Source organism: Lithobates pipiens, unplaced genomic scaffold (genome assembly GCF_037356315.1).
Source record: "Lithobates pipiens isolate NorthernLeopardFrog02 unplaced genomic scaffold, aLitPip1_a1.2 Scaffold_8, whole genome shotgun sequence".
NCBI lineage: Eukaryota > Metazoa > Chordata > Amphibia > Anura > Ranidae > Lithobates > Lithobates pipiens.
This window is the reverse complement of record NW_027507903.1, coordinates 122,469,400-122,493,078: the sequence shown is the minus strand read 5'-3', so window position 1 is coordinate 122,493,078 and position 23,679 is coordinate 122,469,400. Positions and strand designations below refer to the sequence as shown.

The window sequence follows — 23,679 nt, the reverse complement described above, 5'->3', positions numbered from 1 at the left end:
CGACACGACTTGCCTCGCTGCGACCTGACAAGTCGCCCCCGTTCTGTACAATGGAACCGTTCTGAGAGGAGCGACTCGAGTCGCTCCGACTCAGAAAAAAGGTTCCTGTACTACTTTTGGACGACCTCGGGGCGACTTGCATTGACTTCTATACAGAAGTCATTTGCAAGTCGCCGCTGAGGTCGCGGCAGGTCGCGGCGAGGCAAGTCGGTGTCGCCTCGCATCGCCCCCTGTGTGAACCGGCCCTAAGGCTTTAGGATTTAAAAAAAGCAGCACATTTCCTATTTTCTCAGGGTTATCCCAATAGTTAAAGTGGAACTTAACTTTATCTGAACACCACAAACCAAAAATAATTTTTATTTTGTTTTTAATATTCAAAGCAAACTCACCCATACAGTGCCTTGCAAAAGTATTCACCCCCTTTGGCTTTTTACCTATTTGACAGCCTTTAGTTCAATGTTTTTTTTAATCTGAATTATATGTGATGGATCAGAACACAATAGTCTAAGTTGGTGAAGTAAAATGAGAAAAATATAGACATAAAATTATTAAAACGTAATAATTGGCATGTGCGTATGTATTCACCCCCTTTGTTATGAAGCCCATTAGAAGCTCTGGTGCAACCAATTACCTTCAGAAGTCACATAATTAGTGAAATGATGTCCACCTGTGTGCAATCTAAGTGTCACATGATCTGTCATTACATACACACACCTTTTTGAAAGGCCCCAGAGGCTGCAACACCTAGCAAGAGGCACCACTAACCAAACGCTGTCAGGAAGACCAAGGAACTCTCCAAACAAGTAAGGAACAATGTTGTTGAGAAGTACAAGTCAGGGTTAGGATATAAAAAAATATCCGCTCACCAAAACTCACGGACTGGGCAAGGAGGGCATTAATCAGAGAGGCAGCACAGAGACCTAAGGTAACCCTGGAGGAGCTGCAGAGTTCCACAGCAGAGACTGGAGTATCTGTACAAAGGACGACAATAAGCTGTACGCTCCATAGAGTTGGGCTTTATGGCAGCGTAGCCAGAAGAACATGACTTTCAGCATAAAACAAAATGACACGTTTTGAGTTTACGAAAAGGCATGGAGGAAGGTTCTCTGGTCTGATGAGACTAAAATGTAACTTTTTTTGGCAATCAAAGAATACACTATGTCTGGCGCAAAGCTAACACATCACATCACCCAAAGAACACCATCCCAACAGTGAAACATGGTGGTGGCAGCATCATGCTGTGGGGATATTTTTCAGCAGTCAGGACTGGGAAACTGGTCAGAGTTGAGGGATAGACGGATGGTGCTAAATACAGGGATATTCTTGAGCAAAACCTGTACCACTCTGTGTGTAATTTGAGGCTAGGATGGAGGTTCGCCTTCCAGCAGGACAATGACCCCAAACACACTGCTAAAGCAACACTTGAGTGGTTTAAGGGGAAACATGTAAATGTGTTGGAATGTCCTAGTCAAAGCCCAGACCTGAATCCAATAGAAAATCTGTGGTCAGACTTAAAAATGGCTGTTCACAAGCGCAAACCATCCAACTTGAAGGAGATGGAGCAGTTTTGCAAGAAGGAATGGGCAAAAATCCCAGTGGTAAGATGTGGCAAGCTCATAGAGACTTATCCAAAGCGACAAATCCGAGACACATATCCAAAGTCGCAAAAGGTGGCTCTAGTGGGGTGAATAGTTATGCACATTGATTATTTCTGTTATTTTGTCCTATTTGTTGTTTGCTTCACAATAAAATAAAATAAATCTTCAAAGTTGTGGGCATGTTCTGTAAATTAAATAATGCAAATTCTCAAACAATCCATGTTAATTCCAGGTTGTGAGGCAACAAAACACGAAAAATGGCAAGGGGGGTGAAGGCACTGTATATCCAAATTTTCATGGTTTATTTTATTTAGAAATTGCTTTGAAAAACACCCCCCTAGCATTGCTAGCTGTGGCCATCTTGAAAAAGGACAGATAATCCATGTTGCATTTACTACCTGGAATCCATTTGCCCTTAGCTCAGACATGCAGCAGGAGGATGTGTTTAGCTGAGAAAGCCCATTCACCCCTCCCCCAGAAAGAAAAGGAAATGCCCATTAAGACCCTTGAGATGTACAGTATGGCATCATTTTGGCCTTGGCCAGAAACCAGGAAGTAACTGAAGAAATGTAAAAAAAAATTTAATAAACATAATAAACCTTCCTAGTTATTTACTAAGGCTAGCAGCATAAGGATTAATAATATTTAAAGTGTTACTAAACCCACAACAGTAAAATCTGTCTGTATATGCAGTAAGCATGCTTGTTATGCCTGCTGTGGAACCTAATGGGTCAATCCTCTGCACTGTGTAAAAAAAGCTGTTTTGTCCTGTCTCTGATACTTTTTCTTCCACAGTCCCCAATCTATCGCCTCATAGTACAGAGACTTGGAGTTACTCTGCACATGCCCAGTTTGGTGTATATTGCTAGAGAGTATTTTTTTTCTTGCGTGTGATCAGCACAGGGCCAATCAGCACTGTCCAGACAGAGGGTCAGGGGTCCTGCATGCTGTTAGGACAGTCGGAGGAGAATGAAAACTCCTCCTACAAGCTTTGACCAGACACTGATAGAAGTCATAAGACTGCTATATACTGCTGAGAAAAGGTATTAAGCAGTTTAAATTTACTAAAATAATTGCATTTCCATTTTCTGTGTACTGTGGGAGACCAGATATAGTGAATGCAGGGTCCTGGGTTTAGTAACAGTATTTAGTAACACTTTAAATCAGAGTTCCACCCAAAAATGGAACTTCCGCTTTAAGGGAGGTGACCCCCTGACATGCCACATTTGGCATGTCATTTCTTGGGGGGGGGGGTGGTTGTGGATACCCTCCAAACTCCCACTTCCTCCCAGCGCACCGCAGCACCGGAAGGGAGATCGGAAGGAAGATCAACTCCCCCCCTCCCTCTCGGCAATCATCTCAGACACGTCACAGGTCCCAGAGGATTGCCCGGCCAGTCATGGCGCGCAGCGTGGCTTGCGCATGCACAGTGGGTGCCTGGCTGTGAAGCCACAGCCGGGTACCCACAGTTACAATGCCGGCGCTACAGAGAGGAGGGGGAGAGGAGTGGGACGTGTTCCCCCGCATAGCTGGACCCTGGGACAGATAATTGTCCCATTATTAAAAGTCAGCAGCTGCAGTACTTGTAGCTGTTGACTTAATTAAATTTTTTAAACAGAACTCCTCTTTGGCAAGGTCTGTTTTGCTTCTTTATGGATTAGAGACACTAATTTACTTACCATCATCACCATTCCAAGCACACAAGATCCTCTGACTCATGATTTTGACTAAGGCCTCATGCACACGAGACGCAGATGAAACCTCTGTTAAAAAAAAGCTGAAACGCGCGTTTAGAAACGCGCGTTTTGCCGCGTTTGCATGTCGCGTTTAGACGCGTTTAGACGCGTTTAGACGCGTTTGCGTTTAGACGCGTTTATAAAGATAACATCATGTAGACCCTCCCCAAGCTCTCAAAGCATTTTTTTTAACTATTTCTGCTATTTTGATCAGAGTGAGCAGCAGCAGCATAGAGAGCAGTTGTACACTTGCATTTGCCGTGTCACTTGCCACGGCACCTGCCACAAGTTGTGGATTGTCCACTTGCCACGTCACTTGCCACAAGTTGGGGATTGTCCACTTGCCACATCACCTGCCACGTCACCTGCCACAAATTGTGGATTGTCCACTTGCCACGTCACTTGCCACATCACCTGCCACGTCACTTGCCACGAGATGTGGATTGTCCACTTTCCACGTCATCTGCCATGCCACCTGCCACAAGCTGTGGATTGTCCACTTGCCACGTCACCAGCCACATCACCTGCCACAAGTTGTGGATTGTCTACTTGCCGCATCACTTGCCACATCACCTGCCACGTCACTTGCCACGTCACCTGCCACAAGTTGTGGATTGTTCACTTGCCACGTCACCTGCCACGTCACCTGCCACAAGTTGTGGATTGTCCACTCGCCACGTCACTTGCCACAAGCTGTGGATTGTCCACTTGCCACATCACTTGCCACGTCACCTGCCACATCACTTGCCATGTCACCTGCCACAAGTTTTGGATTGTCCACTTGCCACGTCACTTGCCACGTCAGCTGCCACGTCACTTGCCACGAGATGTGGATTGTCCACTTTCCACGTCATCTGCCATGCCACCTGCCACAAGCTGTGGATTGTCCACTTGACACGTCACCAGCCACATCACCTGCCACAAGTTGTGGATTGTCCACTTGCCACGTGACTTGCCACATCACCTGCCACGTCACTTGCCACATCACCTGCCACAAGTTGTGGATTGTCTACTTGCCGCGTCACTTGCCACTTCACCTGCCACGTCACTTGCCACGTCACCTGCCACAAGTTGTGGATTGTCCACTTGCCACGTCACTTGCCACAAGCTGTGGATTGTCCACTTGCCACATCACTTGCCACGTCACCTGCCACGTCACTTGCCACGTCACCTGCCACAAGTTTTGGATTGTCCACTTGCCACGTCAGCTGCCACGTCACTTGCCACATCACCTGCCACGTCACCTGCCACAAGTTGTGGATTGTCCACTTGCCACGTCACTTGCCACATCACCTGCCACGTCACTTGCCACGAGATGTGGATTGTCCACTTGCCATGTCACTTGCCACGTCACCTGCCACGTCACTTGCCACGTCAGCTGCCACGTCACTTGCCACAAGATGTGGATTGTCCACTTGTCACATCACCTGCCACATCACTTGCCACATCACCTGCCACAAGTTGTGGATTGTCCACTTGCCACGTCACTTGCCACATCACCTGCCACGTCACTTGCCACAAGATGTGGATTGTCCACTTTCCACGTCACCTGCCATGCCATCTGCCACAAGTTGTGGATTGTCCACTTACCACGTCACCAGCCACATCACCTGCCACAAGTTGTGGATTGTCCACTTGCCACACCACTTTCCACGTCACCTGCCACGTCACCTGCCACAAGATGTGGATTGTCCACTTGCCACGTCACTTGCCACATCCCCTGCCACAAGTGGATTGTCCATTTGCCACATCACTTGCCCCATCACCTGCCACAAGTTGTGGATTGTCCACTTGCCACGTCACCTGACACAAGTTGTGGATTGTCCACTCGCCACGTCACTTGCCACATCACCTTCCACAAGTGGATTGTCCACTTGCCACGTCACTTGCCACGTCCCCTGCCACAAGTGGATTGTCCACTTGCCACGTCACTTGCCACGTCACCTGCCACAAGTTATGGATTGTCCACTTGCCACGTCACATGCCAGTCACCTGCCACAAGTTGTTGATTTTCCACTTGCCACGTCACCTGCCAAGTCACTTGCCGCGTCACCTGCCAGGTCACTTGCCACGTCACCTGCCACAAGTTGTCTATTGTCCACTTGCCACGTCACATGCCAGTCACCTGCCACAAGTTGTTGATTTTCCACTTGCCACGTCACCTGCCAAGTCACTTGCCGCGTCACCTGCCAGGTCACTTGCCACGTCACCTGCCACAAGTTGTCTATTGTCCACTTTCCACGTCACTTGCCACTTCACCTGCCACGTCACTTGCCACAAGTTGTGGATTGTCCACTTGCCACATCACTTGCCACCTGCCATGTCACTTGCCACAAGTTGTGGATTGTCCACTTGCCACGTCACTTGCCACAAGTTGTGGATTGTCCACTTGCAATTGCAATTGTTTAAAATATTTTTCTAATGGTTTTTCATCATTTGCAATCATTTTTGAGATTTTTAATGTAAAAAAAAAGGTCACCTTTAAAAACGCATATAAACGCAAACGCGGCTAAACGCGGTAGCGGCGTTTTGCCACGTTTTACCGCGTTTTGCCGCGTTTTGCGTCTGAAACGCAGAAATTTTTGTTTCTGAACGCATTTTTTTGCTTCTGGAAAAACGAGATTAAACGCAACTGCATATAAACGGAAAAAAACGAGACTGTGTGCATGGACACATAGGATAACATTGAATGAGTTCAGGTGCAGTTGAAAAAACTGTCCAACTGCATCTGAACGCGCGTTTAACTGCGTCTCGTGTGCATGAGGCTTAAGTTGTTAAAAATGTCACCAAAGCCAACAAAAAAAATGAGCTACTTGTAAATTTCCAACAATTAAAAGTATCTACAAAATGTAAAGAGTAACTCCACTTTCATGTGAAAAAAATGATCAAATAAAGAAATATAGCGTATACAATTGCGACACAAGCCTTATTGTAATTGAATGTTTTCTAAAATGACCTTTTCTTTTCAATCTGCAATGCTGTAATTCAGAGCAGAAAAAAGTACAAATCTGCAACAAAGTTTGTAAAAAACCTTGCATTGTACATAAATCACCCAGAGGGGATGTTTTTTTTCAACAAAAGTGGAATTACTCTTTAAAGTGGGGTGCCCCCTAAAAAAAAATAATAATTTAAAGTCAGCAGCTACAAATACTGCAGCTGCTGACTTTTAATAATCGGACACTTACCTGTCCCAGGGTCCAGCGATGCAGGGGAACAAAGCCCCCCTCGTTCCCCGCTCCGCTCACGGCGCCGTCATTCTTACTGTGGGCACCCGGCTGTGGCTTCACAGCCGGGCACCCACTGCACATGCGCGAGCGGCGCAAGGCGCCGTGATACGCCGCACAGTCATCTGGGACATGTGACAGGTCCCAGATGACTGTGCGGCGTGAGGGGATGTGATGTCACCAGCCCGGGCAATGAAGAAGGCAGACTACGAGGGACCCCCTAGCAACAGGCATTTATAGGTGAGTAAAAAAAAATTTTTTCAATTATTTTTATTTATTTTTTTAAAGAATTTTAAACTATTTTTTTGGTGACAACACCACTTTAATTCTACTCCAAGATTGAATGCATAAAATGTATAGAACAGCTGGATAAATGAAGAAACTGCTTACAGAGCATGATGCACTGGTGCCATATTTTATATATTTGAAACCAGTTACTGTCTTGCCATCATTTTGTGGTCTTAGAATCAACTTCTCAAGCATGACACTTCTAGCTCTGTCTTTTGCTGCACATGTGCCACTACATTATACTGTATATATCCTGTATATGGACCAGTTGATGTTATAAAGGCCACAATGAATTGAGGTAGTGTACAAATTGCTGTCTTTGCATTCTATTGTATTATTACAGTTTTTGGCAAAGAGGAGCACGATGGAAAAACTGCAATCTCACCGTGATCTGCATCTCCCTTTGATGAAGCTGGCAGAGCCCATTGTGGTACCACTGGTATTCAGGTGCTGGTATTCCCAAAGCACTGCACTGAAGCTTGGCAGGTTTGTGGGATTTCACATGTGCAGAGACCGGATTGGTTATTATGATAGGCTCACCATTCCAGTCGTACGGGTGGCAGCCTAAAATAGCAAGTAAAATAATAAATTGTTACCTGTAAACCTGTAAACCATATAACATATCCAGACTACACATTGTTCAAGCAAAATATCCAAATTCATTTTCTACATATTTCGCTCTTACATATTGTTCACATAATATTACCTCTTGTCTTGGATTTCCACTATTGTTCAACTTATTAAACTAACTTCTGCCATAAAGTCTATTGAAATAGCAACCAAACAGATCTCGTTTTTAGCAATTTTACTGCATTTTGCTTTTGGCTTTATTTATTGTGACTGTTGCCCCTCTCTGCCAATCCCTTCACTGGCTTCCCCACCGTATAAAATTCAAAATGCTAACCACAACATACAAGGCCACCCACAACATTGCCCCCAGCTACATCACCAACCTCATCTGCAGATATCACCCAAATCGTCCCCTTCTCTCCTCCCAGGACCTCCTGCTCTCTAGTTCCCTTGTTAACTCCTCTCATGCTCCTCTTCAGGACTTCAACAGTAGGAGGCTTATCTGTGTGTGTGCAAATTTTGCTCTACATTCATGGAAATCTTACCCTTGGGAAGGTTTCTCAACACTTTCACCTTCACCCAATGGCTGAATAAGATGTGATGCTGGTCATTTATGCGACAGACGTACAGTTGTGTTCGCCTGGCCTCGATGTGCAGGTCAGGCAGGGTGGCCCCTGGAATTTCTTGAGAATCTGTGGACTGATAATAGGAAGAATTCATGTTACTGGATCCCATAAAAAAATCACAATATAATGAAAGCAAATCTTTGTATGGACTTAAAGGAGCTAATGTCTCTGTTGAATGTTGTCTGAATTAAAGAGTTTGAGGGTTCATTTACATGTAGGCACATGCTTTGCAGTTTTCGTGCATGGTAATGCACACCCCTAGGGCCAAAGAGTAGGGCCAAAGAGTTTTTCTTTAAAAAATGCTAAACTGCAGATGCAAACCAACCACATAAGAAAGAACTGGATTTCTGCTTGAAACGCATCTTCATACAGAAAATTTAATGTGTTTACTGCACCAGATTTTGCATGTTCCAGTTTTAGTAAATAAACCCCTATGTCCCTTGGATCACCGTCCATTACTCTATCCAAAATGGAAAAACTTTTGTCTATAATTCTACTTTAACTACAGATGATTCTAGAGTTAGCTCTTGTTTTCTAAGACATCAAGGATAATAGTTAGACCCCCTACCTTAATTATTAAAGTAGAATTCCAATTTATTTTGACTTTAAATAGTTTCTTCCAAACAAACTAATTTCATTACTAACTGATGCAGCCGCTGCACACGCTGCACTATGTAGTAGCATCAGCTACATACAGAATGGAGAGCTGTGGGCTGCAACAGTACGGGCGACTACCCGTCAGCTGCCGGAACAAAATGGAGAAGGCCTGAAAGCTTCCCTGCCATTCAGGAGAAACCTTGTCTTCTTAGCAATGAATACAAGGCATCCTCTGATTGGCCAATGTGGAGAGACGGGCAGATGATGTCACAATTTCCACCTTGGCCAATCCAAGAAGATCTTGTATTGATAAAAATACAAAGCGTCTCCTGAATTGCTGAGAACCATTCAGACTGACTCAGTTTGGTTTCGGCAGCAGATGGGAAGTCAACCTTACTGCTTTGGAATACTTGTATGTAGCTGATGCTGCTACAGTATAGTAGAGCTGCATGATTAATCGTTAAAAAAAACGCAATCTTGATTCACCCCCTCTGACAATCTCTCCCACTGAGAGTAGGCGATTCTTTCATATAAACAAGTGGAGAGATTATCTGCTCACTCAGCTGTCAAAAGAAAGCATCCGGGGCAATCTGCCAAGTTTAGAACTTGAAACATTGTAACTAACACTTACTTCTTAAAGGGATAGAACTTCTTGTGTAAACAAATAATCTGGGCAGTCTGCCAAGCTTTCAACCACGTGTAAATGCAGACAGTTTAACCACTTAAACTCTAAATCTTTTTCTGACACTTCTTTCTTAAGTTAAAATCAATATATATATATATATATATATATATATATATATATATATATATATATATATCAAAATTCGGGCAGGTTACTCCCTTAAACAATATTCAAATGTCAAAGCTGCGTCAAAGTGGTACTTCCAATACTCCACCATTAAATGTTTAGAAAAAATGACGGGACACGAGTTTGGATGCAAAGTAAAAGAAGAATTTACATCGAAGCTCGTGTCCAATTGTTTTTATATATATATATATATATATATATATATATATACCCATATATACATACATACATATATATATATATATATATATATATACTGTATATATAGATATATATATATACACATATATATTTATTTTAGCAGAGACCCTAGGGAATAAAATGGCAATTGCTGCAATATTTTATGTCAAACTGTATTTGCCCAGCAGTCTTTCAAATGCAATTTTTTTGGGGAGAAAATACACTTCAATAAATAAAAAGAACGAAACAGTAAAGTTAGCACAATTTTTTTTGTTTTAATGTGAAAGATCATGTTACGCTGCAAGAATCGTGAGAGAATTGTGATCTATCTTCTAAGCAAAAAAATCGTGATTCTCATTTTAGCCAGAATCGTGCAGCTCTACAGTATAGTACAGCACACAGCAGCTGCATTAGTTAGTAAATTAAATAATTAGTTTGGGCCACGTTTGTTTTCTCATGATATGTCTACAATGTTTTATACTATAATAAAAATTATGAATAAAGAAAGCAAAAAAAAAAAGAACATAACATGGAACTAACTTTTTAAATGTAATAGATCGTAAAAAGTCTACACAAAAAGTGCCCGCACTTGCCTTCATTAGTCAGTATAATACGTTCATTGTACCATGGTACAGCTTATCCCCATCTTCCAAACTGGTGTCCCACCCCACCCATTCCACAGTGGCCACCTCTCTACTGGCTGCTGTAGTGCTCACGATTCTGAGGTACTAGGGAGAAGTTCCAACTTGAAGGCAGTATGTTCATGAATCCAGGCAATAACATGGTTGCACAAAAGATGTGTCACCGACTAGTAAAGTCAATAAATTCCCCCCAGTGTATTAAAGTGGAAAACTTAACAATATACTGCAGACAGATGAATAACACTATGAATAACCAAGCTGCTAACCAGCAGAGAAAGAAGGTGATTTATTGTAAAATGTTTCCTCTGCAGTGGAAATGTAAGTTCTTTCAGACAAGAAGAGCAAAAAAGGAAGCAACTCTTCAAACATGTTTGCCCGGTGAGGTCAGAATTCTATTAATAAACACTGTGGATTACTTATACAAGTAAATCTGTTAGTATTACCTCTGACTGCACAAACCACTGATAACAGAGCCTTGTGGGACCTTGGGCCCGACAGCGTAGAGTGAGGGGAAAGTCCGGGGGAACACAGGCACACACAGGTTGCTCTGTGATTTGGATTTCTACAATAAAGGAGGAGGCGTGTTATTTCCATTGACAAACATATGTAACAAGCTCTCACATCTCAAATACATAAAAATATGTTTTCTACATCTAAGACCCTATGTTAAAGCAGAATTCCAGGAATGGATGTTTTTGCATAGTCACCTTGGTCCAGCTTGGACTAAAGTAAGGCCGGCCATACACAGTTCGAATCTCGGCCAGTTCAGCAGGAACTGACTATAATGGAAATTTGTAGGTTCTGTATATAATTGTATTCTATTTTGTATGTATTGCACAATGCCCTCACTGTGCACACGGCACTAATAATGTTTTCAGTACATGTTTTGCATTTTTTCGAGTCCTGATTAGAATTAGCCTGCCTATGCAACGCCCCTTGTTACCATAAACATACAATTGTAATATTAATGTGATACCTACGTAATCAGCCTACCTACGTAAAAGCCTTCAAATGCGTCATAATAAAGGAGAACGGTTATTTGGAAAGATGCCGAGTGTATCTTTTGTGTCTGTTCCCTACTGCAGTAGTTATTATTCATTTGGAACCACTAATCAATATGAGGATAGGAGTTGCCTATCTATAAAATATCCATTTCACTGACCGAGATTCGAACTGTTAATGAACAGGCCAAATGTCTCGATTGATCAACCTGGGCACAACCAGCCTGCCGGATTCTCTTGCAATTATAGCAACCGCTAGCAATATTTACTGTCTCTCCCGACAGGGAAGACTTCCCCCGCCGGGACCAGACAATAGCTCAGCAGGACAGATTTTGCTGTCAGCACTGTCTGTTCTTATGGGTCAATCGTGCGAATTTGACCTGCCTAAGTGTACATGTTCCATACCTGGCTGATCCCCACTGAAGCTGGAAATCACTGTAGTAGACACCGATACACCACTACTCCAGTGATCACCACCAGCTTCCGCCGGAGGTCACTCACTCTCCACAAGCACCACTCAGAAAACCCTTTGCATTTACTCAATGAATGCAAAGCGCTCTCTGATTGGACGAGGTGGAGGTTGTGACTTCACCACCCCGTCTGATTGGATGAGGTGGAAATAGTGACATCATCACCCTGCCTCGGCAAACAAACAAAAAATCCATAAGAAACAGACAGGTCGGAACTCATTCCCCACTCCATCCAAAAGGAAAATAAAACAAGTTGGCTTTAGCTACACTTTTGCATACTTTAATATTAAAGCTCTGTAAATAGCTATATGATTAACCCCTTCATGACCGAAGGTTTTTGAAGCCTAGACGCCCAGACCAAATTTAGAAGCATCAGTATGTGTTGGTTAGCTTGACAATTAAGCTAGCCATACCCAGATACATTTCTCTTTTTCCCAGAAGGAAACCTCTTCTAACAATGAAACAAAACCAGTGGAGGCGCAACAACTAAAACCATAAAAAAACTGAATAAAAATCTGCAATAAAACTGTAAAACGATCAATCTTAGATCTGTGGTCAATCCGTTTTGTTCTTCTAACGATGATGCATAAGAAAGCCTGCAAACAGTTTGCTGAAGACAAGCAGACTAAAGACATGAATTACTGAAACCATGTCCTGTGGTCTGATGAGACCAAGAAAAAGTTATTTGGTTCAGATAGTGTCAAGTGTGTGTGGCAGCAACCAGGTGAGGAGTACAGACAAGTGTGACTTGCCTACAGTCAAGAATTGGGGTGGGAGTGTCATGGTCTGGGGCTGCATGAGTGCTTCCGGGACTAGGGAGCTACAGTTCATTAAGGGAATCATCAATGCCAACATGAACTGTGACATACTGAAGCAGAGCATGATCCCCTCCCTTTGGAGACTGGGCTGCAGGGCAGTATTCCAGCATGATAAAGACCCCAAACACACCTCCAAGACGACCACTGCCTTGCTAAAAAAGCTGAGGGTAAAGGTGATGGACTGGCCAAGCATGTCTCCAGACCTAAACCCTATTGAGCATCTGTGGGGCATCCTCAAATGGAAGGTGGAGGAGCACCAAGTCTCTAACATCCACCAGCTCCGTGATGTCATCATGGAGGAGTTGAAAAGGACTCCAGTGGCAACCTGTGAAGCTCTGGTGAACTTAATACGCAAGAGGGTTAAGGCAGTGCTGGAAAATAATGGTGGACTCACAAAATATTGACACTTTGGGCCCAATTTGGACATTTTTCACTTAAGGGTATACTCACTTATTAATGTCTGTGTGAGTTATTTTGAGGGGACAGCAAATGTACACTGTTATGCAAGCTGTACACTCACAATTTTACAATGTAGCAAAATGTAATTTCTTCAGTATTTTTCTCACATGAAAAGATATAATAAAATATTTACAAAAATGTGAGGGGTGTACTCACTTTTGTCAGATACTGTAAGTTGCTCATTACTGACATAGAGAATGATTAAAATGCATTTGTGATCTGTGAACCTTAGGCCAAAATTTCAAAATGTGGCAGAGCTATCCCTAGGGTTGGTCTAGTTTACCTTGTCTGCTAGCCAATACATGGGTTTCACTGATTTATATACAGTATAGTCAAGTGGATATATAAACCCTAATCTTAACACTTACTTAAATAATTTTTGCTTTGACAACCATCATACAGTTAACCAGTTCCTGACCGTCTCACATGCATATACGGGGCAGAATGGCTCCCCTTGACAAAAAACCCTGTATAGGTATGGGGCTCCTTTAAGAGCCGCCAGAGGGTGCACGGCAGGGGACCCGATGTGCGTGGCTCACAGTTGTGATAGCTGCCGGCCATGCGAGATCATGTGAATGAGAGCCAGCATGGGGACTTGTGTGTAAATCCCTGTGCTGACAGAAGAGAGGAGACATGTTGTTTGTTTCTACTATGTAGGAACAGCGAAATATCTCCTCTCCTACTCAGTCCTATCCCCATACAGTTAGAACACACCTAGGGTACACACATTTAACCCATTGATCTCCCCCTAGTGTTAACCCCCTCCCTGCCAGTGTCATTTACACAGTAATCAGTGTATTTTTATAGCTGTATAAATGTCAATGGTCCCAAAAATGTGTCAAAAGTGTCCGCCATATGGTCGTAATACTGCTAAAAATTGCAGTTCACTGCCATTACTAGTAAAAAAAAAAAAAATGCCATAAAAATGCCATGAATCTTTCCCATAGTTTGTCCACGCTATAACTTTTGCACAAACCAATCAAAATACGCTTATTGTGATTTTTATTTTACCAAACATATGTGGAAGAATATATATTGGCCTAAACTGAGGAAGACATTTTTTTTAAAAAAACATTTTTGGGGATATTTATTATAGCAAAATGTAAAAAAATATTGTTTTTTTTTTCAAAATTGTCGCTCTTTTTTTGTATATAGCGCAAACAATAAAGACCGCAGAGGTGATCAAATAGCACCAAAAGAAAGCTCTATTTGTGGTAGAAAAAGGACGCAAATTTTGTTTGGGTACAGCATTGCATGATCGCGCAATTACCAGTTAATGTGTCTCAGTGCCAAATTGTAAAAAGTGCTCTGGTCAGGAAGGGGGAGAAACCTTCTGGGGCTAAAGCGGTTAAAAATATAAATTTTCCTTATAATAATAGGCTGATTGCTACACAATAAAAAAATAGTACAACCCTAATCTGTTAAATGACAAAATGACAAACTGGTGTATTAGTGACTTGCTTGTTGCTGCACATTCTTAAAAAAGTGCAGTAAATTGTTATTCCTACCTTTCAGCATGATTACTCATCTGCTGGGCCTGTGGACATATGGAAGACATCACAGAGGGTACATTGCACAACCTTACTTCATCCTATTCTTCAAGCCAGCTGGGGACAAAGAAAGAGTAATCATATTAAAGTCATTTGGTAAATAAAAAATAAATAAATAATAACCACTGTTACAGAACAGCTACTGAGCATATTCATTTTGGTTTTGACCCCCCCCCCCCCTTTATTTCTTTAAAGTGAAATAATTCTGTTTATTTTAAATTGCCCATTCTATTTCTGTATGTGGAAGATGTCAAGATGGCACTGTAATTATTTTAATTTATATTAAAAAAAAAGTACCCTTTTCCTAATTGATATACAGCTGTCACATGACCCAGATCTTCCCCAGCATGTCTGCAGGCAAACATAAGGAAAATGAGCTTCTAGTGCTCTGCTGCTGGTCTCATGTTCAAAAAAATAAATAAAACAGCCTTTGGAATACAAAGTAAAAATAAATAAATAATATCAATAAGCTATTTTAATTTGGCATACAATTATATATTTGTATATCATAATAATTGTATATCAGAGGCTGTGTCATGCCCCTCTAGCCTGTGACTTAAAATCGAAGGGAGGTGAAGCCTCCATTAATCTACATGTAATATTCCACCCCCATTGTGTTTAGCTGGTTAGTGGACATGGAGGAGGAGGGAGTGGGCTGTCATTTACCACTATGTATATGCCCACAGGGAGGAAATGCTCAGCATAGAAACTCACCAAAAACTGAGCATGTGCAGAGTTGCCTCAACAGCTGCAAAATCCCTAGCTAAATTGGGGACATGAAGAGAAGTTGGAGATGGATAGCAACATGATCAACTAGATTTTTTCAGAATACAGAAAATGAATCTTAGGCCGCGTACACACGGGCGGATTGTCTGCCCAACTAAGTTCGTCAGACAATCCGACAGACAGTCCGTCCAACTTTTAAATGAACGAACTTGACCACACACGATGAACAGACAGTCCGCTGAAAGCTTGCGTGATGACGTGTACAGCACGTACGACGGGACTAGAAATACGACGTCCAATACACTGCAATGCAACCTTCGGCGTGTAAATCCTTTCTGAGCATGCGCCATACTTAGTCCGTCCAACTTGCCTACTCACGAGCGGACTGTCCGCTGAAACCAAGTTTGGACGGACAAAATTACGGAAATTCCGAAAGACTAAGTCCGTCAGACTGTCCGCTGAAAAAGTCCGCTGAAGCCCACACACGAGCGGATTGTCCGCTGAAACACGGTTCAGCAGACTAAGTTGGGCAGACAATCCGCCCGTGTGTACGCGGCCTTCTAGTGACTGAGTGAGTATGAACAACATATAATACAGCATTTATTGATTGTTTTTATGATGTGAGTTTAGTGACACTTTAAGAACGCCTAAACCTCTTGACTGGATTATTTATGGGAAGTGGTGAGCTCAATATACAATACCCAACCAATATATTTGTTTTGTGTTGGTACTGAATCACCAGAGACTCCAGAGTTTATAATTCCTGGTTGCAGTTCATCGTTCTGCACCTCACTATAGTAGTTATGAAGCCCTAAAAGAAGACTCAATCATCTTTCCCTATTTTCTTTAAAGTTATACAAATTAAGAATTCAGAAAGGTCCCCCCATAGTGACTATGGAATATGGAAAGAAACTGAAGTGATCACAGATGAGCGGAGACAAAATTAGGGGCATATTATACAATATACATAGTATAGAGGCAGAGACAGTGGGGCTTATAGAAACCAGTCAGCTTCCATGTTTTGTAGTAAAAGCTTAATTGAACAAGTTAAATTTATTAAAGTTAAAGTTACATTTATAAGCTGATTTCCATGCACAGCTGCACCAGATTCTGAGTGCACCAGTTTTAGTAAATCTCCCCCAGTGTGCCCATTCCTCTAACAACTGTATGGCACCACTGGTTGGTTACTGTTTGAATACGCCACTTATTTCCCTTTGGTGCAGCAAATGGATCATTTGGCAAATTGATTATTTTCACTGCTGACTGCAAGCTTCAATCACTTTGAGGTCTTAAGTAATACTTTATTCTAACTGTGGAAATGTAGAAAGCAAAACACAAAATCTTCCCCACATAAGTTGCAATGTCAGCCTATGTTATGAAAAGTATACCATACCACGCACAATCTGCTCTTTGCAGACATTAACCCCAGTGAGAACAATGCCTGTGCACACTGGGAAGAGGATGTTTCCCTTTCGCTCTCAGATGAGAAATGGGAACAAATCTTCCTGAATATATATAAAGGTTGAATGAACGTTACTACGCAAGAAAACGGATATAAAGTCCAATCCAGGTGGTACCGCACACCAACCTTCCTAAACAAAATGTACCCATCTATTCGGGATACGTGTTGGAGATACCAAAAAGACAAGGGTACCCTATTACGCATTTGGTGTAACCTCATTTGAACTAAATCTGTCCCCCGACCAATTTCTCCTCCACAACTCTCCCATATCACATAACGCCTATCACAAATCCCTGACAATGCACATGATGAATGCGGCAAAACAATGTATACCCCTACTCTGGGGTTCCTCCCAGATACCCACAATCAAAGATTGGTTTCACAGAATACGAAAAAATGCTGAAAATGGAGGAGGTGATCCATATGTCACATGATAATCCATCAAAATTCTACAAAAAATGGGCACGCTGGATACACTTTCAATCAACACCAGCATACTCAAACGCACTCAATTCACTGGTATAAAGTGATGATGATCATCATGACAAATCTTATATATTCTCCCTCAAGTGAAAAAGCCTTGGAGACAAGATAAGAGCAACTCAATGAACACTTTATTTGTTACCCCTAGCCACTCTACTCCTATTTTCTTCCTCTAATGCCGCGTACAAACGATCGGAATTCTCGTCGGAAAAAGCTCTGATGGTTTTCCCGACGGAATTCCGAAGGAATTTGGCTCAAGCTGTCTTGCCTACACACGGTCACATCAAATTCCGATTGTTTATAACGTGGTGACGTACAACACGTACGACGGGACTAGAAAAAGGAAGTTCAATAGCCAGTAGCCAATAGCTTCTCTCTCGTAGTTGAATCTGAGCGTGGTTTTTGGCGTGTCGGAATTGCATACACACGATCGGAATTACGGATAGAAAGTTTTTCCATCGGGAAAATTGAGAGCATGCTATCAATTTTTGGCTGGCGGTAATTCGGATAGTTAAATTCGGATGGAGCATACACACGGTCGCATTTTCCGGTGAAAAGCTCTCATCTGTCTTTTTCTGGCCGGAATTCCAATCGTGTGTACGTGGCATAAGGCACTTTGAATTATAAACAGACACTTCTTCCTTACTCGAACACTGGAGGGGCAGTCACTAATGGGCTTCCTATTCCATTTCCCTTCTCTACCCTTTTGTCTATCTCTCCTTCTTTCCCCCCCCCCCCCACCACTCCCACTTCCCTTCTATATCCCTTGCCAATCCCCCTTGCCCCTATATCCTAATATGATCCCCAACCCAAGCATCTACAGATTCCCTACATGACTTCAATTCACTTCATAAATTCCCCAGCTGTGTTACTTATGACCACACATGGACTTAGAGTACAACGTACCCCTCGCCACTATGTTCCCTGACTCCCTCCAGATATGGTTACAGAGGGCCTATATTTTGTACCCTAGATATCTTTGCATTCCCTCAGATAGTCTGGGAAACCTAACAGCAGTCGCACACCATAAGGACCCCAGTCATGGTCAAGGCTTGATAAAACAACGCGAACCATACCGCAGGGAACAAGCGCCCCAGACACATTCGGTACAGGTTTATGTTGAAGTGATAAAAAATTTGCTCTTTAACACAAACTTATTGTTCCAATAACCGTTTATGCACAACAGTTATTTGAGAATGTTGTAAACGTGTTCTTTTCCTCAAATAATTTCTTTTTTCCATCAGACTTTTCCCATCGGATTTTACGGCGCACAAAGTTTGAGAGCAGAATCTAAAATTTGCCGCCAGCAAAATCTGATTGCGTGTAGACAATTCCGACGGACAAAGTGCCACGCATGCTCAGAATAAACTAAGAGATAAAAGCTATTGACTACTGGCCCATTTATAGTCCCGAAGTACGTGTTTGACGTCACCTCTTTCGGATTTTCCGACAACTTTGTGCGACCGTGTGTATGCAACACAAGCTTCGGCCAAAATCCGTCGGCAAAAAATCCGATCACCACCTTATGCTGGTTTCGGTGAGGCTATTTAGCCCCACCCCCAGGAGTCACATGATGCCACAGGATTTTACCTGTGTGCATTTGCACTCTGCATCTCTTAAACTGGCCATATATGAGTAGATTTCTTTTGTTCATCCTGCTGGCTGACTGAAAAAAAAATCTACAAGGGATTCCTCCATCTACATCCATAACAGTAAGGATGGACAAACCCCCTGCTGGGCTATTGTGTTCTGACAGCCACTGCAGCCAATGTCACTGGAAGCCACTAAGTACCCAAACAGTGATTATTTTGGATTGGATGCAGGTGCTGTTTGGATTAGAATTTTACAACAAGCTCCTTCAACAAAAGTCAACTGAACAATTGGCTTTTATCAAAGCATTGATACTGCCAAGGCCAAATACCATATACAGTGCCTTGCGAAAGTATTCGGCCCCCTTGAACTTTTTAACCTTTTGCCCCATTTCAGGCTTCAAACATAAAGATATAAAATTTGAATTTTTTGTGAAGAATCACCAACAAGTGGGACACAATTGTGAAGTGGAACGAAATCTATTGGATAATTTAAACTTTTTTAGCAAATAAAAAACTGAAAAGTGGTGCGTGCAAAATTATTCGGCCCCTTTACTTTCAGTGCAGCAAACTCACTCCAGAAGTTCAGCGAGGATCTCTGAATGATCCAATGTTGTCCTAAATGACTGATGGTGATAAATAGAATCCACCTGTGTGTAATCAAGTCTCTGTATAAATGCACCTGCTCTGTGATAGTCTCAGGGTTCTGTTGAAAGCACAGAGAGCATCATGAAGACCAAGGAACACAGCAGGCAGGTCCGTAATACTGTTGTGGAGAAGTTTAAAGCCGGATTTGGATACAAAAAGATTTCCCAAGCTTTAAACATCCCAAGGAGCACTGTGCAAGCGATCATTTTGAAATGGAAGGAGTATCAGACCACTGCAAATCTACCAAGACCTGGCCGTCCCTATAAACTTTCAGCTCAGACAAGGAGAAGACTGATCAGAGATGCAGCCAAGAGGCCCATGATCACTCTGGATGAACTGCAGAGAACTACAGCTGAGGTGGGAGAGTCTGTCCACAGGACAACAATCAGTCGTACACTGCACAAATCTGGCCTTTATGGAAGAGTGGCAAGAAGAAAGCCATTTCTCAAAGATATCCATAAAAAGTCTTGTCTAAAGTTTGCCACAAGCCACCTGGGAGACACACCAAACATGTGGAAGAAGGTGCTCTGGTCAGATGAAACCAAAATCTAACTTTTTGCCCACAATGCAAAACGATATGTTTGGCGTAAAAGCAACACAGCTCATCACCCTCAACACACTATCCCCACTGTCAAACATGGTGGTGGCAGCATCATGGTTTGGGCCTGCTTTTCTTCAGCAGGGACAGGGAAGATGGTTAAAATTGAGGGGAAGATGGATGCAGCCAAATACAGGACCATTCTGGATGAAAACCTGTTGGAGTCTGCAAAAGACCTGAAACTGGGACGGAGATTTATCTTCCAACAAGACAATGATCCCAAACATACAGCAAAATCTACAAAGGAATGGTTCACAAATAAACGTATCCAGGTGTTAGAATGGCCAAGTCAAAGTCCAGACCTGAATCCAATCGAGAATCTGTGGAAAGAGCTGAAAACTGCTGTTCACAAACACTCTCCATCCAACCTCACTGAGCTCGAGCTGTTTTGCAAGGAAGAATGGGCAAGAATTTCAATCTCTCGATGTGCAAAACTGATAGAGACATACCCCAAGCGACTTGCAGCTGTAATCGCAGCAAAAGGTGGCTCTACAAAGTATTAACGCAAGGGGGCCGAATAATTTTGCACGCCCCACTTTTCATTTTTTTATTAGTTAAAAAAGTTTAAAAAATCCAATAGATTTCGTTCCACTTCACAATTGTGTCCCACTTGTTGGTGATTCTTCACAAAAAATAAAAATTTTATATCTTTATGTTTGAAGCCTGAAATGTGGCAAAAGGTTGAAAAGTTCAAGGGGGCCGAATACTTTTGCAAGGCACTGTATAATATGCTTAGTAAACCAATGTGCTAAACCACTATAAATTCTACAAAACATCTAAAATTATGGTAAACATTGTAAACACAGCAAACCCAACATATAAGTGCTCCTTGTATCTTTGCCAAATCAGTGATGACAAATAAATAAATTGCGTAATAGTCCACTGTGATACACCAGTATTAGTGATAGTCCACTTAATATGTGCTCCAATAAATATTCCAAACTGGTTTAAGCAGTGAAGTGACTCTCCAAAGCTCCACAACAGAGCTCCTTGACCCATTTATTTCTAAAGGGGTCTATTATCGCTTTTAACCAAACTCCTTCAGTATGCCAATGGTACAATGGATGATTCTCAGTCCTCAACGTGCCTTACAAGGAGAAATACCACGACCACAAAACCATCATTGCACAATATGTTATTAAAATTGGAATCCCCCTTTATAAAACCACTATTATACACCCACATACAATTGTGCCTTTATACTGGCACTTAGTACATCCAGAATATACAAGCACCTTCAAACACCGCCGTAAGACGGCAGGTATTCCACCAACAGGAAGTGAGGTTACCGGACGTGGCTAGATGTGACATCAAGCTGCACAATTCTGCTTTTAAGCATTTCATCCCTAGTAGGCATCCTTGGGGTTTCACCAGAGGGAAAAAAGGCTACAAAAAAATAAATAAAAAAGAACGCAGCCACCACATCTAATAATTGGTAAGCTGCAATATTTTAAGTTTTTGGTTTTATTACTGGTTTCAGGATGAGATCTACAATAAAAGTTATCAAAGCAGACTATTTTGGTGGGCTGGTGAGACCAGTATGTTCAGTGATGAGTGAAGGGGATTAACAAGAAGAGCACAGTGATTAAATGCTTACAGTGGTTTGATGCTTTCACAGATTCCTTGTTTACCTTATGGTGTAACAACCAGTTAACCTGGCGACAAATCAGCATTTCGATTATGTTTCAGACTACTGAACTTCCTTTTTATAGCTGTTTGTCCTCCAGCACTATTTAGAACATTTAGCACACTTAAAAGTAAACTTTAAACAGACATATAATAGAAAAGTGTATGTAAACCCTCACCTTGTAAAACAACCCATTCATTTTAAAATGGCAAAACATTTGTGTATAGATATAAATAAAAAAGAAAACAAAAAGGAAAATCTTCCAACGGGGACACCTGTTCTGGTGAAAGCTGCCCAAGAAGGGAAGTCCAGGACAGGAAGTAAAGGGCAATCTCTCCAAATGGACATAGTAAAATATAAGCTGAGAAGCAGAACTTTCCAAACATAATGAAAATTCTGGTCATTCTGATCACCTTTTCCTGATCAATGAAGAAACCTTTTCTACCAGCTATAACATATTTTGCCATATTTCTGAAATGTAAGTTTAATATACTATCATGGTTACCTAGGCTGATTTCATGCATGTTACACTAAGAATTAAAAATAATTCTATGGACGTCAGCACCATGGAGATAAAGAATGAAGTTAGTGGGTGGAGGGTTGTTAGTGGGTGGATTGTTGCTCAATATGTTGCTCTATACCAGCTTAAACCAAGAAAGAAAAGGGCACTCATCTGACAGTTTGGGACAGATCTCTCTTCTGCTGCCAAGCAGGTAAACAAGCATGCGGCATGTGCTAAAACATTCCCAACATGATCTAAATGAGTTTGTGCTTCTGGATGGCCTTTAAAGAGGAACTAAACTCTTGGAACTGTGCCCAAAAAAGGCAGAGGCAAGGGGCTAAACTGAGGGGGGTTCCAAACAGGTGTATCAAGACACAAAATCTTATTTTCTCATGTGGTCCATCGTGTTTCAATATTGCATATCTAGACACCGGTGACATACAATGTGCCAGAATTAATATAGTAAAGATGACCGGAGAGCCTACTCTTGAAAATGCTTTTATCAATGTAAAACATTCTACATACAGTGCATTCAGAAAGTATTCACAGCACTTCACTTCCACATTTTGTTATGTTACAGCCTTATTCCAAAATGGATTAAATTAACTATTTTCCTCAAAATTCTACAAACAATACCCCGTAATGACAACATAAAAGAAGTTTGTTTGAAATCTTTGCAAATTTATTACAAATAAGAAATGAAAAAAATCACAAGTACATACAAATTTACAGCCTTTGCTCAATACCTTGTTGAAGCACCTTTGGCACCAATTACAGCCTCAAGTCTTTTTGAGTATCATGCTACAAACTTGGCACACCTATTTTTGAGCAGTTTCCCCCATATCCGTGTTTGCAAGACCTCTCAAGCTCCATCAAGGTGGATGGAGAGCATCACTGTACAGCCATTTTCAGATCTTTCCAAAGACGTTCAGTCGGGTTCAAGTCTGGGCTCTAGCTGGGCCATTCAAGGACATTCACAGAGTTGTCCCTTAGCCACGCTGTTGTTATCTTTGCTGTGTGCTTAGAGTCGTTGTGCTGTTGCTAGATGGACCTTCACCCAGTCTGAGGTCCAGAGCATTCTAGAGAAGGTTTTCATCAAGGATGTCTCTGTACATTGCTGCATTCATTTTTCCCTAACTAGTCTCCCAGTTCCTGCAGCTGAAAAACATTCCCACAGCATGATGCTACCACCACCATGCTTCACTGTAGGGATGGTATTGGCCAGGTGATGAGTGGTGCCGGGTTTCCTCCAGACGTGGCGCTTGCCATTCAGGCCAAAGAGTTCACTCTTTGTTTCATCAGACCAGAGAATTTTGTTTCTCATGGTCTCAGAGTCCTTGAGGTGCCTTTGGGCAAACTCCAGGCGGGCTGTCTGGTGCCTTTTACTGAGGAGTGGCTTCCATCTGGGACCTCTACCATATAGGCCTGATTGGTGGAGTGCTGCAGAGATGGTTGTTCTTCTGGAAGGTTCTCCT

The 23,679-nt window shown here is 42.2% G+C and overlaps 1 protein-coding gene across 1 annotated transcript in view; it reads right to left on the bottom strand.

Annotated features, from left to right (window-relative positions):
* LOC143963099 (mucosa-associated lymphoid tissue lymphoma translocation protein 1 homolog) overlaps nucleotides 1-23,679 on the bottom strand; it is an 81,762-nt gene that overhangs the window by 40,923 nt on the left and 17,160 nt on the right. The window contains exons 2-5 of the mRNA XM_077472663.1: nucleotides 14,528-14,626; nucleotides 10,715-10,833; nucleotides 7,962-8,115; nucleotides 7,232-7,410 (exon numbers count right to left, since the gene is read on the bottom strand). Of these exons, the coding sequence (XP_077328789.1) occupies nucleotides 7,232-7,410; nucleotides 7,962-8,115; nucleotides 10,715-10,833; nucleotides 14,528-14,537 (462 nt within the window). The 5' untranslated portion in view covers nucleotides 14,538-14,626. The remainder of the gene's footprint in view (nucleotides 1-7,231; nucleotides 7,411-7,961; nucleotides 8,116-10,714; nucleotides 10,834-14,527; nucleotides 14,627-23,679) is intronic.